Below are 17479 nucleotides of genomic sequence, written 5' to 3' on the forward strand. Positions count from 1 at the left end.
CTTGGCCCAACCCAGGAGAGGGATTTCTGGGTTTGCACCATCCATCCTTTCTGAGTGTCCTGTTGCTCTTGGATGCACATGTCTCAGTGGGAAGGACTCAGGGAGGCACTCAATGAAGAACGAGGGGCCTCTAAATTCATCACTAGCTGAGGTTCCTATTTACAGCAAGTAACTACAATACCATAGTATGAATAATTTAGGAAAACATTGATGTTGAATAATATAGGTAATTTGGTTGTCTTCACAAAAGATCAAGCAGTAAGAGAACTTAGGGTATTGTTTTCAGTAATCAAAGAAGCCTTTTCATTTTCTAAACAGATCTCCAAATGTGGAAGAACTCGAGCCCTTGAAAATGTAGATTGTAGGCCAATCTCTGGTGTGAAGATTGATGGTTCTGGCCTATACCATGGCTGTGGATACCAATGCTCTCAAATTCACTCTGGTGGATGCTAAAGAGTTCCTTGGTTGCCCATGTGTCTACTTAAAGGCTTCCACGAACTCTTCCCTCAGCAACCTAAGAGCCAATACATCATCCTCTATGTGACTAGACACTCCTCTTCTCAGATCATTCCAATCCTCCACCCCCAAAAAGAAAGAAACAGAATAAATAGGAGAACATTCACCTAATCTACCATAGAACCAAATCATGCACTATTCAGTCTTAATTGCTTTACCTGTGCCCACAAGGAGTGGTGCTTGGTTCGAAACAGATCTTCAAACAAATCTACAGAGTTGATCAGCCCCAACTAATTTATCAAGTTAAGATCATTTTCTGTTTTGGCATTCTAAGTCTAAATCAAGAACATATTACCTAAGGTTAAGCTTCACCACGCAAGTAAGGCTCCTCCCTGATGTTGGTACTATCCATTCATGTGTGGCTGAACCTCTGGCTGTCCGGCAGGTCATGACTATCGCCATCTTCAGAGGCTACCATCATATTATTATACAGAGTGACAACCTTAGGGTCATCAACAGTCTCAGAGGTTTAAATATCTCTATCCCTTGGTGTATCTCACACATCATTACTGATTGCATTGGTCTCTCTAACAAATTTCAACAAATTAATTTCACACATACGCTTCGAGAAGGCAATTTCATGGCTGATGCGTTGGTTTCTGGAGGCCGCCTTTATTCTGTTTTTTCATTCTAAGAATCCCCTCCCTCCTTTTTGTTGTATTTTCTAATGTTTGATGCTTGTAGTACCTACCTCCCTAGAGGCTTTCATCAATAAATTTTCTTTTTACCAAAATAAATAAAAAATTAAGTTCCTCCCTAGTAGATCTATGTAAGGAAGAGTCGAACAGGAGAGGTATCAGAGGCTTCTATAGGCAAGGCCACTCCACCCTCTTTTTCCTTGTTCACATCATTTTTCGATCTTACGTCATCTTTAGGGCGTGTTATGCAGATTAATTACAGCTAGGAAACACCAAAAAAAAAACCGAATTAATCAACATTACTATTTCTGATTAACAGGAGTGTGATTAGCACACACACGGAGAGATGTGCTGCGAAGAAATTTCCTATTGCAGAACTTCAAAAAACAAAAACAACAAAAAAAACAAAAACAAAACAGAGAGAGAGAACTAATAGAGTGATCAACGATAAGATGTTTGTTTATCTGTCTTTGGGCGATTAAGGGCTCCTTAATAATTACTGGTTAATTGCTCCACAAGTGCAGCTATTGGAGAATAATGTTGTACCTTGAGTCAATGTGGCCACATCATCAACATCTCCCACTTGGTCAAGTTAGCCAAATGCACACTATATTTTCATTTTTAGAAAAAACTGTAATGAACTAGAAACAATCTTTATAAGATTTTTATTATCATTACAAGGAACATTGAATTCTTAATCCAGACTTAGATTGTTCTAAGTCTCATAAATATTTCGAACATTTACTTTTGTACAAACTCTCTTTGTAAGGGAATCAACTACCATATCATTCCTAGGCATATTGATTACTTTTCATTGAACCAATTACAAGATCCAACTAGATCCAACTAGATCCAACTCAAATTCCATAAAATTGTATGCGTATCAACCAGATTACAAGTAATATATTCAGAATTGACTTCAATTTGATGTTCTTTCCAAGAAAACTCTCTTTCACATTTTCCCAAAGGACTGTCTCCTTCTGTCCCTCCCTCTCCATTATCAGTCGTCAGTCACAAAGACCATCTGTAAGAACCTCCCACTAACCAAATGAACACCAAATACAAAACCCAAAACCCTATCCTTCCTACAAGCCATAATTAATGCCCATAATTAATACTCAAAATTAATGCCCATCCACTGTCAGACACTCTCTAGTCTCTATCTCTCACTGATCTACAAAGACACAGAGTCAACATATAGTGATAAAATGAAGACACTTCATCCATCGATAGTTCCGAAATCTCAAAATCCTTGCATAGGAAAGGAAGTAAAAATGGAAAATTTCACCCTTCTCTCTCTCTCACTCCTCCTCTTCACCATCTTCTTCTTCATCAAATTCATCCTTAAGAAACTCAAACCCTCACAGTCACAGAAGCACAAGAGACTCCCTCCATCTCCACCAAAGCTCCCAATATTGGGTCACCTTCACCATCTCCTCCAAACCGACATGCCCCACCATACCCTATCCCATCTAGCCACCCAACTCGGTCCCATCATCTACCTCCAACTCGGTGGAATCCCTACCCTCGTGATCTCCTCCGCTCAACTCGCTCGTCAAGTCCTAAAAACCCACGACCACGCCTTCGCCAGTCGACCCCAACTCATCGCAGCTCAGTTCCTCTCCTTCGGTTGCTCCGACATTACCTTCTCTCGCTACGGCCCTTACTGGCGCCAAACCCGTAAGATCTGCGTCACCCACTTACTCAGCACGAAACGAGTCAACTCGTTCCAACTCATCCGAGACGAGGAAGTGAATCGGTTGCTGAGGTCCATTTCTTCCGAGTCCGAAACCGATATGAGCGAGAGGTTGTTGGCTTTGTCTAACAATGTATTGTGTCGGGTCGCGTTCGGTAGAAGGTTTTTGGGAGAAAACCATCGACTACCGGAAATTCTGACAGAGACGCAAGCGTTGTTGGCTGGGTTTAGTTTGGGAGATTTCTTCCCAGGTATGGAATGGCTGTGGCTTAACAAGTGGTGTGGGCTGAGGAGAAGATTGGAGAATAACTTGAGAGATTTGAGAAGGGTTTGTGATGAGATTATTGGAGAACATGAAATGAAGAAGATGGGGAAGGAGGGTGATGAGGCTTCTTCTGGTGAAGAGGAGGATTTTGTCGATGTTCTGCTAAGGGTGCAAGGAGGTGGAGACCTTGAAGTTCCCATTACTGATGATAATCTTAAAGCACTGGTTCTGGACATGTTTGTTGCTGGGACTGATACAACCGCAGCCACACTAGAATGGACCATGACGGAACTGGCTAGACACCCAGAAGTGATGGAGAAAGCCCAATTAGAAGTGAGAAAGGTAGCCAGAAGCGATGGAACAGTACAAGAACACCATCTCCATCAACTTCATTACCTTAAAGCAGTGATAAAAGAGACATTAAGGTTACACCATCCAGTCCCACTCTTGGTTCCTCGAGAATCCATTGAGAAATGCACCCTCGACGACGATGGTATCTACGAGATACCAGCAAAAACTCGAGTTTTGATCAATGCCTATGCGATCGGACGTGATCCTCAGTATTGGGATAACCCTCTGGATTACAACCCTGAGAGGTTCATCACCGATACTAACATCGATGTGAAGGATCAAGACTTCCGGTTGTTACCATTTGGAGGAGGGAGGAGGGGTTGCCCTGGCTATTCCTTTGCCTTGGCTACCATAGAGATTGCACTGGCCAGGCTTCTGTATCATTTTGATTGGGCCCTGCCACTGGGTGTCACAGCTGATGATGTTGACCTTACTGAGATTTTTGGGTTAGCCACCAGAAAGAAGGTTGCCCTGGTTCTTCTCCCTATCAGCAATAAGGATTATGAGTTCAAGGGAAACTATGGTTGTTAGTTACCTTTTCATGGTACAATCTTGTTGTGGCAGTACTTTGTATCATTTAGAGTTCTTTATGTAGGCTCCTTCTATCATCAAGGTGGTTCTAGTCTGTTATCCTCTGCTTGCTTTTCAGTAGTAAGAACAGTATCAACAGCTAAGATGTAATTGATGAGCTTAATAAACATAATCTGTTAAAAAGTAAGGAAAAGTCTTCATTTACTTTTAATCAAAGCATTACAACTTTTCTAGTACTCTAGCAAATCCTTAATTATTGGATAGAAGATTAACAATGTATGATCACCATTTTTGCATATCAAGAAACTCTACTTTTCTTCATCATATACAGAAAAATCTACAATTTTGTTTGATCAACTCTGATTTGTGAACAAAACCTTGTGCTACCAAGTTATGCATAAAAGCTTGCTCCACTGCATGAGAGTAATACATCAAAATGATCGTTTTCGAACCCAAAGGAACAATTACCACTGCACTGTGTTGATGAGATTGGAATGTTCCACCCTCAGTCTTTCACCCTATAAGAAAGTGCAAGTATAAGAGCTGATGCATAGCTACATCAAACCCAAATTACAGTTAAACAATAAATAAATGGACCATAACTAAGAGGTGACTAAACCAATCAAAGATGTATCATGTTATTTTTCCCATGAAAATCCATATATAATGCCTGATGTAGACTTCATGTCGTTAGCGATCCCTTCCCGCACCACTTTCCCCAGTAATGGATAGAAGCAGTTCTCGGAGTCCAATTATTTGGAAAATCCAATTTCCCATGTATGTAATGCGTTTGGAAGGGAGGCTGCTCACAAGAAAATTGACACCTATAATACATACAAAATGAGATTGCTGAGGAGGCAACTTCCTCACGTCTGACTTATATGCAAGTAAGTGAATCAGGGGGCCATCTTTTCCTACATTGTTAATACTCAATTCTCTCTTCAGCAGATGTAGCCTTGATCAGAGTAGAATGGTGGAACAGGATTCATGACCCCAAAGTTCAGCCAATTCACTCTTCAGCTTTTGGTGCCCCCCTCCTCCCAAAAAAAACTCTTTGCGGACTGGGTTTAGTTTGACTGGGTTATCAACAAAGATTTGGTTTCTTGGTTGTAGTTCCAGCATTCTGCCCACGGCAACAAATCGGGTGATTTCCATGGAGTTTCCCATAGCTCTCACAATCTAGACCCGAGTGCAGGACAGGATGTGCCATGATCCTCCAGAATTGCAACAGATCTGTTCAGGATGCAATCAAAGATGATGTCTATCAGAAACACATTGAGCACTATTGGGCAAGTCATGGCTCGCTGGTATGTTGTCCCAAGCCCCGACTTATACCCAATGACATCACCTTGTGACAGAACATGCCGGTTGGAGTGGAGTAATAAACGCTGTTTAATCTCATCCTCGGCCATATTGATCTGATTATATCCAGAGCAACTGAGCAAGTATCCAACAAGTACAGAAAGACCCTTTTATCCCGAATCTCAAGCCAAATATGAAGCCTCCATAGAATCAGTTGATGAAGCATATGAATCAGTTACAACTTGATTCCAGATTATCAGGACAGAAATGGAACTAGAATCCACACCCAAGAAATGCAACACTGTCGTCCTCCCATGGGCTAATTTGAAGCATGTGAGTTGGGAATCCACAGGCATGAGGGGTGGTGCAGTTTCTAAAGCATGTGACCAGTGAATCTTGCATTCTCAGAGCCACAGAAATGGAAATTTGACTACAACTTCATTTATGCAACTTGCATTTGGCTTAGGATGGCTTATGCAATGGGTTTCAGACAGATACTTGTGGGGGGGAGGGGAATTTTGGGCCAAGTTTACAGGTTGAACACATCAGGTAGAGGGCGTGCTGGAGGTTTTCTCATCTCTTGATGCAGGCCTTAGCTTCTCCAATGAACATCTCAATTATAATAGAAACTCTAGGTCAAGAAATGATATGATGGATGAATTTACCAGATCAGAGAGGTCTCCTAGAGGGAGGCGTAGCACCTTTATCTGTTGAGAGAACTTCATCCCTCTTGATCATTGGTAACTGGTTGGATGCATCAGGTTGAGGGCACGTTGGGCGTTTTCTCATCTCTTGATCAAAACCTTGGATTATTCCTTGAGAATCTCATCCCAATAGAAGCAAAATTGAGATGGTGAATTAATTTTCCAAACCCATAAAGCACATCCTCCTTCATGGGGATGGGGATGGAGAATGCTGCGAGATCTGTATCTGTTGGGGGATATGCATTCCTCTTAGTTTCTTCTGTTTGACACATTTGCTAACTTGAGACCTTACAACCGTGTTTCTTGTGCACTTTCCTTTAATAAATTTATCATCTGAAGAAGAATATAACATTTATGTTTGTAAAGTGTAAACTCACTTGATTTTTTCCTTTGAATTTTCTTCTGACTCCTCAGCGGTGGTTGAACTTATAGTTGTGAGCTTTCCAAATGATTCTTTTGCATCCCCAAAAAAGTCTATCACTTTGTCAACTACGGTTTTGAGCTCTTTCTGTGTTGGAAGCTGAAAATTGGACAATAGGATAACTTAAAGAGAACAAGCTACAACAGTTGAGTATTGGAAGACAGTTTTATGCAAATGTAAAAAAGACAAGGTTAGGTAGCTTCAGACTCATCCATTTGTGAATGATAAATGATAGTGGAAACAATAGTCATGGAACTGAGATGTGTTTCTTATAGCTTTCTTCTATCTTCAAGCTCATGCTTCCCAATCCTTTGCCATCAAGGACGTGAAGTTTAACGGATTAATGGAAGCACACCATAAATGTCCCTCAGGGGCCATTTTAAACATCCAAACAAAACTATGGCCCAAATAATTGAATATACTAACATATACTTCCCACTCAGATGCACTTGGATTCAACTAATTAACACAAGAACAGCTGTTCATAGGCCATCAGACAAAGTAGTTTGAGCCTCAGTTCGAAATACACTGGGTTGGGTATTTGGGGGGGCAAATTCAAAATTTACCAAATGTCAGTCCTGAGCCCAATGCATCTGAGCCCTTACAAAGGACAAACTCCCCTGTATACTAAAAAATTTTAGATTGGGAAGATAAAACTGTTAGGTGTGTGGGAGAGGTGGAAAGAACAAAAATTATCCTACATAAGCTCACCTCAATAACATCAGAGGTAGAAAGTGCACTTCTTACGTTATTATTTTCCTGCACATGCAATAGAAGGAAATTTACACAGAGCAATGCCAAAGCAGTCTTCTCTTAGTTGTACATCAATAAGTTTTCATGTTCAGGAGCTGAGAGATCATAAGCAATAAATGGCAACTAGCAAAAGTCAGAGACACATTACAACAAGTTTGTAGCCATATCTAAAATCCGTAGCTGACCGTAACACACGATACTGCCTAAATGCTGTCTTCTGTATCTCCTTCTCATCCTGTTTAAATTATAGATACCTGATAAAGTCAGTAATGAATGATAATTAGGAAAACAATGATTATGAGAGCCACGGGAAATAAGAGAAGTGGCAATCATAATTCACAACGAGAAAATATTCATGCACTCAATCGATCAAGCAATATCAACTGTTCACTTAGAATTGTCATGTCTGGATCACTCGATACAGCATTTTGAACTTGCACCTGATAAGAAGCTGAATATCCCATGGTAATAGTTTTCAGATGCATAAATGATTTCCAAAGTAGATTCAAGATATAAATTCATAAGGCAGACAAGCCTGAAGTCGTAAAATCTTAACATTTTAAGGAATTAGAGAAAAAAAAAATAAGAAGATCATTGGTATACCCGACCCCAAGAGGGTAGAGGAAGGATTATTAAGTCCTAACGGCTGCAAAACACATTGTAAGTTGTGTAACAAGAGCAATTTACTAACAAACATCAAGCACGGTCTTACAAATGTCTTAGACAGATCAACACTGACAAAATTTTGGTTATGCAATTTTTTTTTCAAATTACTTTTCTGGAAAAAGCACAGCCTTTTCTGCCACATGGATGGCTGATGGGACCAGCATTCAGCTTACAGATGGCCCCATGGGCAAGCATATTCATGGGCAAGTCAATCATGTCAGTGAGAATTTTGACCACACCAAAGACCCTGAGCACCCAAGCAGCAGGATCTCAGATCTTCGGCAAATTTGGATGTTAAGTTGGCCGTTCACACGATAAATTAGCCAGGCAATGAAGGATGACATATTGCGCCCTTTCAGCGTTTTTCCAATGCCCTATGAAACTAAAATTGTATAATAGGAAGGAAAGTAATCACATAAAAGTAAATAAGATCGAACTTGCTTATAGAGCTTGATTGAATATCCTGATAATTGATAGCAGAAACTTGAATGAACGGTAAAAACTCTTACTCTGGACAATAGGGTAAAGAAGTAAAAAATAACAAGTTACCAGTAAAAAAAATAGTAAAGAAACTAATGACAGAATCTCTATGGAAGAAATGTGCACTGAGAAGGTCTCCTTCTGCCATGCTCATGCCTTTACATAGCCTTTGGCCATAAAACCTTCTAAACACGGTTAAAAATAAGAATGGAAGTAGGTGGCCACACTCAATTAGAAGTATCCAATTGATAATGTGCAGCAGCGGCACTACCATACTAAAGCAAATGAACTCAAATAAGGGAAAACACTCCCACTTGTCTGATAGCATCATGGCAACAAAGTACATTGATAATCAATCTATGGTTGCCTTATGAAGATACTTTCCAATATATCTCTCTATCCTTGTACAGCTTCCATATTTTGTACTCTGAAGACAAACATATAAGCAGATGTAACATTCAAGGATCACCATTGAGAAAGTGAATCAGAAAAATTATCTGAAATAATTACATGGTTACTGCTACATGGTTAGTAAATATGAGGATGGGAAAAAAGTAGGATTTATTCAGGCATGATTAACTTTTAAGACACATTGATATAGTTGAAATTTTAGTATATTTACACAATATTAATATATTTAAATGCATTAATACATATAATGCTAAGAAAGCAGGGTTCCTCCATTGCAAGTAGCAAAATAGTCATTGGCACCATTTCTGCCATGTTTTGTTGGATCTTAGCTCCAAAGCTTCATGGACACATTGTCCAGATAACCGCTACCTATATGTCAAGTTTCAGTCCAATCAGACTTCAGCATACATTAAAAAAAAAGAAGTTGGAACCCTTTCATCTATAAAATTGAATAGAAGTACAAAATGGAGGCTTTTGAAAACAAAATCATATGATCCGGTTTTATACAGGTTGTCTATCCAAATTTCCTCACTGTTTGTTAGTTTTGTATTTCGTGTTACAAAATGCATTTCGGGGCATAGTCCAACTGATATATGCATAAATGCAGCACTACCATCAACTCGGCTACATAGGTGCAACTAGTAGATGTCATCTAGAGTTTCACCATTTCAGGACTCTTGACTTTGCTGTTTTCGTCAGTCTCTCAGTCCTCTTGACATTAGGCATACAACACTCAAAGATGGTAGCTTTGTTCACTTTTTATTTTCAGATAAGAGCCAAAAAACTACATGGCTAGGTAGGTGGAAGCACTCCCCAACCACTGAAGTTACTCTAAATCAAGGGGAGAATGATTCTTCAAAAACTAGCAGCAGATTTTCATGGGTATCCAATGCTCTATTCTCCCTGAGCAGGATTTTGACACTTTATTGAGGACATCCTAACTGAAGTTATTGGATTTGCAGCATCCCAAAGATGTCAAACAGACCACATACACTCAGCACTCAAAGGTGCATGAGTATTAACTGAAACACAGCTTAATTTTGTAAGCAAGGAGACTATATCATTCTGGAGTATCTAAGCAATTATACATTATTTTTGAACCAAATGATTAGGACCAGAGAACGGAAACTTTGTCACTTCTGTATACACCAATTCCCGATGCCTTCATATAGACACCTTGTTCTGAATCTCATTGCAAAGGAAATTTGTTTTGTTGTCTCAATCACAAGATGCTTATCATCGGAACACTAAAGAGAGAGAGTGTTCATCATGGACTTAGATACACAGAAAAAAATAACAATTGAACAAATACATGTCTAGACCAAAATAAATTCAACTTTTTATCATTTCAATCATAAAATTCAGGAGGAACTAGAACAAATATCTTACTTTGTAAATGACAGCTGCAAGATTTCTAGCTATTGTATCTTTGTAGATATATTTTCCAAGAATATTATCTTTGGCGGCTACCATGATTTTTGCAGTTGTTCCACCAGTGATGAGACTTAGGGGGTACCAAAGATAGACCTGCACAATTGTCAGAAATACATCTATGATCATCAGCACAATTGCTAACCTCACATAAAACACATGGTTTTGTTACAAACCAAATGCATTTATTACCATAAGTCATTCATCACACAAAAATGCATAGCACAAAAGCCCATCACCAAACCCATCAAAAGCTGTAAATGACATCCACGAAGACAAACTTCGCAAGAACAAATAAATGCATTACAGTAAGACTGGAAATATTTCAGTTACAAAAAGCCCATGTACCTTGACCCACAATTTGCAATATATAGTAATAAAAAATCAATTTATGTTATTGTAATAAATTTAGTTACTATAATAAGTAGGTTGTTGAGGTTACACACGGAAGTCTTGAACATGTGGAGATGATCTGGCCATTCCGGAAGGTTGAAATGTGATATGGCAAGTATTTATGAAGGAATATTGCAAAAAAATTCTTCTAAGTTTGCCAAGCCTATGCTCAACTGTCCATTAAATATTGAGTTCTCTGATGGAGGAAAAAGTAGCCTCACCATCAGTCATCCATTACATAACTCAATTTTTCGGCTACTTTACATTGAAACAACTCTATATTTCTGGACAAACAAGCATAGTCTAAGGAGGAAAGCCTACTGAAATCTTTTGTCTTTGCTTTTAAGTAGCTAAAATTAATAAAGCATTAAGAAATTTAATACAGAATAAAATTGGCGTCTCATTATTCTTAGTAAGTAGAAGGAACTCTGCTATGCATACGATACACAGATTTTGAAACTACTCATGCAACAGCTCCCCTCCATCCGCATACACAAACCAGTAGAAAGAAAACGTCATTTGGGGAGGGGGGGGGGGGGAATGGAAGAAGACATTTTTTTTAAAGAAAAGCAATAAGAGAGAAGCTGAGGAGCCATTCATCAATTATCAAACTTCAACTCTGCATGGAAATTTCCATTTTTTTTATAGAAAACTCTGCAAGAAAACTTACGGGAATCCAGCAACAAAAATCAAAACAAGATATTCCCTCTGGAATAATTACAGGCCAAGACTCATGGATAATTTCCACAGAAAAAAAAAAAAGAATGAAAGCTAGAAACCAAATACCCCATCCCCCGAAACGGAAAAAAGGAAGTGATAATTAGTAATTGAGAGAGAAAGGGAGAGAGAGAGAGTACTAACATTAGCCATGCGGATGAAGATGACGAATTTGGGGTTTCCATCATCTTCAATTTGGGGCATGGCAGGAGGGGGAGGGCGTTGGAACTGGCGAGATGCCATTCCTCTCTTCCCTTTTGCTTGAACCACCGTAACATGCTGCCTTTGCTTTCTTCTGCTTGTCGTCTCGGAAGAAGACCAAAGAGAGTGTCTGAATAGCACATCTTCATGGCTCCTCCTCGAATTCGATAAGGGAAGCCGAACCAGTGCGTTTAAAGACATGCTCACCTCCATCAGGAATCCCACAGAAGCAGAGCCACCACACACACACACACACTCTCTCTCTCTCCCCGTTGCGAGACCACCAATGACAGAAATCACAGAACACGAAATGAAGGCTCACTCTCGGGGTTCACAGTAACTTGTCACAGTATCCCCGTTTCCATATCCTCTTATCCAAATCTGAATTTCTTCTCATCTCGCCAATACTGGTCCAGCTCGCAAGGGGCTACGACGCCCGTGACCCACCCACCACCTCTACGAGTCCAGTTCCTCTGCACGTACGTGCAGGTGCAATAACTTTCTAAGAAGTCACTCACTCACAAGTGGCGAGAAGCGAGCCACATAGTCAGACTGAAGGGAAGTGTTTTTCCCTGCTCGACGTAATCTAAGTAGGAATGTTCTAATCAATGTTGCAGAGTTATCGACACCGATCCCAGCGTCCTCAATCTGATCATCGAGGATATCAAGCACCTTGTTACTCTTTTTGCTTTTTTGTAATTTTTTTTACATTCCTTGATAAGCTAATGCAGGTGCGGACTCTTTAGTCAGACAGATCTTGTCCATGCAGTGTTAAGATAGTTTGGTCAAATTCCACTCTGTGACTACGAGAAAATTATAATTCTCCAATCTCGAGCCCTCCATGTGTAAATGAATAGTTTGGATCTTTGTGAAAAAAAAAAAAAATCAACATTGCAGAGTAAGAGGGGAGAGCATGGCGATGTCATTCAACAAAACTTAGGAGAGTAAATTTGGCCCTACCGACCTGAGCTCGCTCTTATCCTATACAAGGCCTGGTTTGAGATACCTTGGTCCTGAGGACGAGTTAGGATTGGGAATATTTGGCCATGAGTCAGAGCTGGGTCACGCCAAGGTTGAGGCCATGGCTGAATCCGGCCCAATGTGGCCTTGTCTTCTTCTTATTCTTCTTCTCGGCCTGGCTCAACCCCTACATCTCCGTTCCGCTTCTCATGGTCAGGGCCAGTTAGGTTCAACCCGACTGGACCCCGAGGGTGGGTCAGAGTTGGATTTTTTAGGCCCTAGGTTAAGGGTCGGGCTGGGCCTAGGCCTAGCTAAGGGAACTCAAGATTGGGTTGGGGTATTAAAAAGCCCGATCCAAATTGACAAATATTGTGGGTTGGGCCATTAATGTCAGACAAAATAGTAAGGATGTCAGTTGGTTCGGTTTCACAACCCCCGCCCCCCCTCCCCTCTAAAAAAAAGTTTCGATTTTTTGGTTGAGAATATAATATATATAAATAAAGATCAAATAATTTGCATAATACCAAACCAAACCAAATTGGTTCAGTTTTATTCAATTTTTGTATTTGGTTTCATTTGAGTTGTAACAATATCGATAGTTCGTTTTAAGTGAAAATAACATGCTGAAACAAATATAGTTTCGAAGGAAATTACAACCTTACAAATACAGAGTCCAACAATGTCAAATTTGGTATCTTTTAACTCTTTCTACACAACTTAACAACAAAAACCCATTGTAAGTAATAATTTCCAACATGACTAAGTTTCCCTCCACCTATGATGGTTCATCCATCATCCTAGGGTTCACAAACCCCTCCTAGGATTTATTCCAAAATACTTCCCCCCCCCCCCCCAATACCCTTTCCGCCCTCTCCCGCCCCGCGGTGAAAGAGATCCTGTTCACCGTGGGTAGAGAGAAACTCGGTGCTTTCCAATAACTCAACAAAAATGGCTTCTCTTTGCCCCAGTGGATTGGAATTATACTAGCAGTCTTTTTACAAAATTATAACCACTAACACATGCTTATCCACAACTTCGATTGGTTATTGACTCAGTGCACAATTTGGTCAAGTTTTGTCCCCTTGGATTAATCATGGTGTGATTAATAGGCCGGGTAATCACCTCATGTTTGACTAAAATTCCATCTCAAACATTCTATCAATAGTTCAATACAAAGAAGTTAAGGGTTTTGCTCATTATCATACAATCGTTGGGGATCATTAATAACCTCAAAACTTGCCATATGGGAAGCAGGGATGGACCATGTGATAGAGGACTCTTCATTTCAACCCTAAACAAGAAGGTGAAGTAACCCCATGAGTAGATACCCAGGCGTGTTCATCCATTGGCCCAGACACTTGTGTGGAGACCATGTGACCAAGTAGAGATCTCGTCCAAAAAATTTATACATATGTTCTACATGGGAAAAAGAACTTTGTGCATGAGTGTGGCCTACACAAGCACTCCCATCATTCTATCTCTCTCCTCCCCATATGAAAAGACACCTCTATCCCCTTGTTTTGAGGAGAGAGATAGACACATGGGAGTGCTTGTGTGGGCCACACTCCTGGGCAGAAAACTGCTTCCCTTTCTATATATATATTGAACCGATAACAACATAACTTAACGGTGGATTGGGCTCCTTTCCACTGAGTGGAGAGCCCAATGAGGTATCCAACGGTTGGGCTGTGCCGCATACATCCCAACGATTAATTGGACGCATGTTGAGATGTGTGCAGCACAGCCCAGCTGTTAAATGCCTCATTGGGCTCTCCACTCAGTGAAGAGGAGCCGGATCCCTCAACGGTTTGACCCATTTCCAGCTTCAAACTGGTTCAGCCCAACCCAAACCAGGCCAAGCAGACTGCTTGAACTCCTACTATAGATTAGCTGGCTTTAGATGGCTATAACTAGCATTTGACAGCTTATGATGATTATGGGGAAGGATTCCAAATGAAAAATCTTTATTGGCTCGTCGCCGTAAGCTGAATTCATAGAATCCTCTTAGAAGTAGAAGCAGAAGAATACCATCATGCACCATTTTTAGAAGCAAATTCTTCCATCTTTATCCCTTATTATATAACTACATTGCCCCTCCTCTAGCTGTGAGCAGGGAATATTCACGTACGTGAACGATTCACAGCCATTTAGATGGAATCCATTCTGTAGGGATATTCCATCTGTTGGTAATTTATAACTCGTTAACTTGCTTATCTTCTACTTCAATGTTTATTTGTTCTTACTTCTAGAGAGAGAAGCTATCTTCTGGAGTTCTTTGCTTAAGAAGAGGGTTTTTGAGGGATATGAAACTATGTAAAGATAGTACTAGTCCATGGAAACCATCAAATAATTTTAAGTCTAAAAAAGAACCTCTTTATTCTTTGATAAGATCAGATTTAGTTTATGATGGAGTTTATACATACTAGGTGTATTAAATTAGTGCAAATCTATTCTTCAAAAAGATATTTCATTTCGGGGAAAGTTTTCCTTCACATGCAGAGAAGGGTTCACCTAAAATCTTACCGTTATAATTACTCCCCTCCTACTGGTTGAAGGTCGAAATGTCTTCCATTGTTCTCAAACACCCGACCATCGATACCACAACAATGATGGTCATCGGTGAAAGAAATTCTTCCAATTAGTTTCTAAAGCATTTTTACATATGAAAAGATTGGTAAAAAGAATAATCTTCTCCTTTGAGAATAATAAAAAATGAAAAATGTTCAATTGAAACATGAAAACGTGATGGAATTGATCTTAATTACTCTTTGATGACACAATGGAAAAGAGTAGATATATACCAGACAAGTTAATTTGTAATTTGCTTTCATATTATTAAACTTATCTTGGGCCCTTGTGGCCTACTAAAAAAATTAAAATTATTATCCAATGAAGTCAGAGAAAAAGGAGCCTAGCTAGGCCGGCTAGGCTAGTCTACTTGTTTATGTCATTATACATATCTGACATTTAAATATTCAAAATAGCCAACCCTGATTGGTTGGAGCCTCTTAAGGCCATTGATCACCTTCCCTAGTTCAACACCACTCCCAATAATAAAATACGGTAGACTAGTATTGCCAATTATATAGGAGTTCTTTCATATAAATTAAAAACACAAGATAAAGTTATATGAGTTTATATAATTAAATGGAAATCAAAGTAGCCACCCTCATACCCTTCTTACCTTATCCACCTCTTCATTTCCCCTTAAAATATAAACAAGAGTAGAGGACTTGAAATATAAATCAATATAATTCAAAACCTGCACTACCTGCAAAATGCTTTACAAATTTTTTTATTCTTAAAACCTAAAGGAACGTAGCAAGAAGTTTCACTTCTTCATCATCATCATCATCATGTTTCCTCACCAACCCTAATGTATGAATTTTATGCGCATCTCTTATAAATTATTCAGTTGCATATACATAATATATTGGTTTTATGTTATATACAATGAACTATGCAATCATTATTTGACCTTTCTTTCTTTGTAGAGGACTTAAAACTAGGAAGGGGGGATGTTATGATGAAGATAGCTAGGAGGAATCAATGGTGATAGTGATAGTCTTAAGGTTAAGCCCCCCCCCCCCCAGCATATGGACTTATCAGTTTCATGATTGAGATTATTGTCAGAGGGTCCAACCCAAAACCTTAAGAAATTAATTATGGAGAGAACTCCTCAAGTATATGAAGGCACCAAGGATACATGACTATTTACACGTGGAAAAATAAGTTAGAGATAATAGCAAAGAGATTTGGGTTCTGATACCATGTTGGAGGGTCCGATAAACTAAAACTTTAAGGCATTAGGTAGAGAGAGTTCCTAGAGTATATGAAAACACCAAGGATCTAAACAAACCGATATGATACTATATGACGTAGTACGAAATATGGGGGGCTAGAACTCATTCAAGCACTCACGACCCTCGAATCCTCAAAGTAAAGAAAACCCTAATTTCAACGGGGAAGAAGAGCTAACAAAGCAATTTTGTTCATAAACTTCAAGATACTTTATTTCGTCCAAAACAACCATTCTATAAGGAGGTCGGATTACAAAGGGAGAAAAAAACCTGTTAAAACAGGAGACTAAAATTTCTAAATCGTGCACAAAACTTCAACGGCTCGGTACACCCCTTAAACGATGGAATTTGATTCCGAAACTTTTGATCCAATAATGTTTCCAAAAAAGTATTATAGCTCTCAGAAGTTGCGCCGACAAATTAGTACTTCCGACATGATTGGGTGTTCAGAGATCTTTTCTATATCACTATAACTCTATACCTCTCAACATCTCAAATAGTTGTTATTGATTCATGAAGATGGTCGATCCATATGAACCGACTAAATTAAGAGGATGAGAGATTCTTGTGTTGTTATGTTTTGTTAGTGCCCTACCAAATCATTGTGGTCGGCTTGGGAATGCCCTCAACTCCTCACTCCTCACCCCTCACCCCTCACCCTTTCCCTTCCCTTGAGGGTTCCTAAGCTGTCCCCTTTCCAATATTCGTATCTTCCATTGATACACTTCCTTGGAGTTTCCAATAATATATCCTTCCTACCCTAATAATAAACAACACAAAGTTGCTAACAACAAAGCATCTGAACGCGAGAGAGAGAGAAGGTAAAGGGTTGCCTGGAAGGACAAAGCTGGATAGCTTTGAAGGGGACAATGGAATCCTTTTTAGTTTTACTTTTTCTTTGTTTATTATTATTATTATATTAAAAAGAAGAAAAAACCCATTAATTAAAAAGAAGACTTTGAGTGCCAATATTAAAATTGTCAACGAGGACGACCCACGTCGATTTCTTAATTGGAGTTTTTTTTTTTTTTTTTTGTTTATAATTAATTAATTTCCTTGTTAATGGTTGTGATAATGAGAGAAAGAGAGTGAGCTAATTAATGATGCTTAAGTACAAAAAAACATTCATGCTTAAAGTTAATTATGTTCTTAATTTGATGCTTTACTAGCTCCCATTCAATCATTAGTACCTTATAAATATAACACTAGTCTTCTCTGTGGATAGTTGAACTGGCATAAAGCA

General features: G+C 39.2%; 2 protein-coding genes across 2 annotated transcripts; one reads left to right on the forward strand and one right to left on the reverse strand.

Moving 5' to 3' along the window:
• Nucleotides 1-2479: 2479 nt before the first annotated feature.
• Nucleotides 2480-4393, forward strand: LOC122671187 (tryptamine 5-hydroxylase-like; the record flags this gene model as incomplete). The annotated part of the gene is made up of 1 exon (XM_043868290.1): nucleotides 2480-4393. A coding segment is annotated over one exon (1518 nt), but the record flags the coding sequence as incomplete, so codon positions are not given.
• LOC122670702 (protein HHL1, chloroplastic) lies at nucleotides 4276-11742 on the reverse strand. Its single transcript, XM_043867662.1, has 6 exons — nucleotides 11420-11742; nucleotides 10124-10261; nucleotides 7326-7412; nucleotides 7136-7183; nucleotides 6381-6523; nucleotides 4276-4515 (listed from the first exon to the last, which is right to left on the reverse strand). Exons 1-6 carry the CDS (start codon nucleotides 11687-11689, stop codon nucleotides 4503-4505), a joined length of 699 nt encoding a protein of 232 aa, XP_043723597.1. The 5' UTR covers nucleotides 11690-11742; the 3' UTR covers nucleotides 4276-4502.
• Nucleotides 11743-17479: the final 5737 nt, after the last annotated feature.

The sequence above is a fragment of the Telopea speciosissima genome, chromosome 8 (genome assembly GCF_018873765.1).
Source record: "Telopea speciosissima isolate NSW1024214 ecotype Mountain lineage chromosome 8, Tspe_v1, whole genome shotgun sequence".
Lineage (NCBI taxonomy): Eukaryota > Viridiplantae > Streptophyta > Magnoliopsida > Proteales > Proteaceae > Telopea > Telopea speciosissima.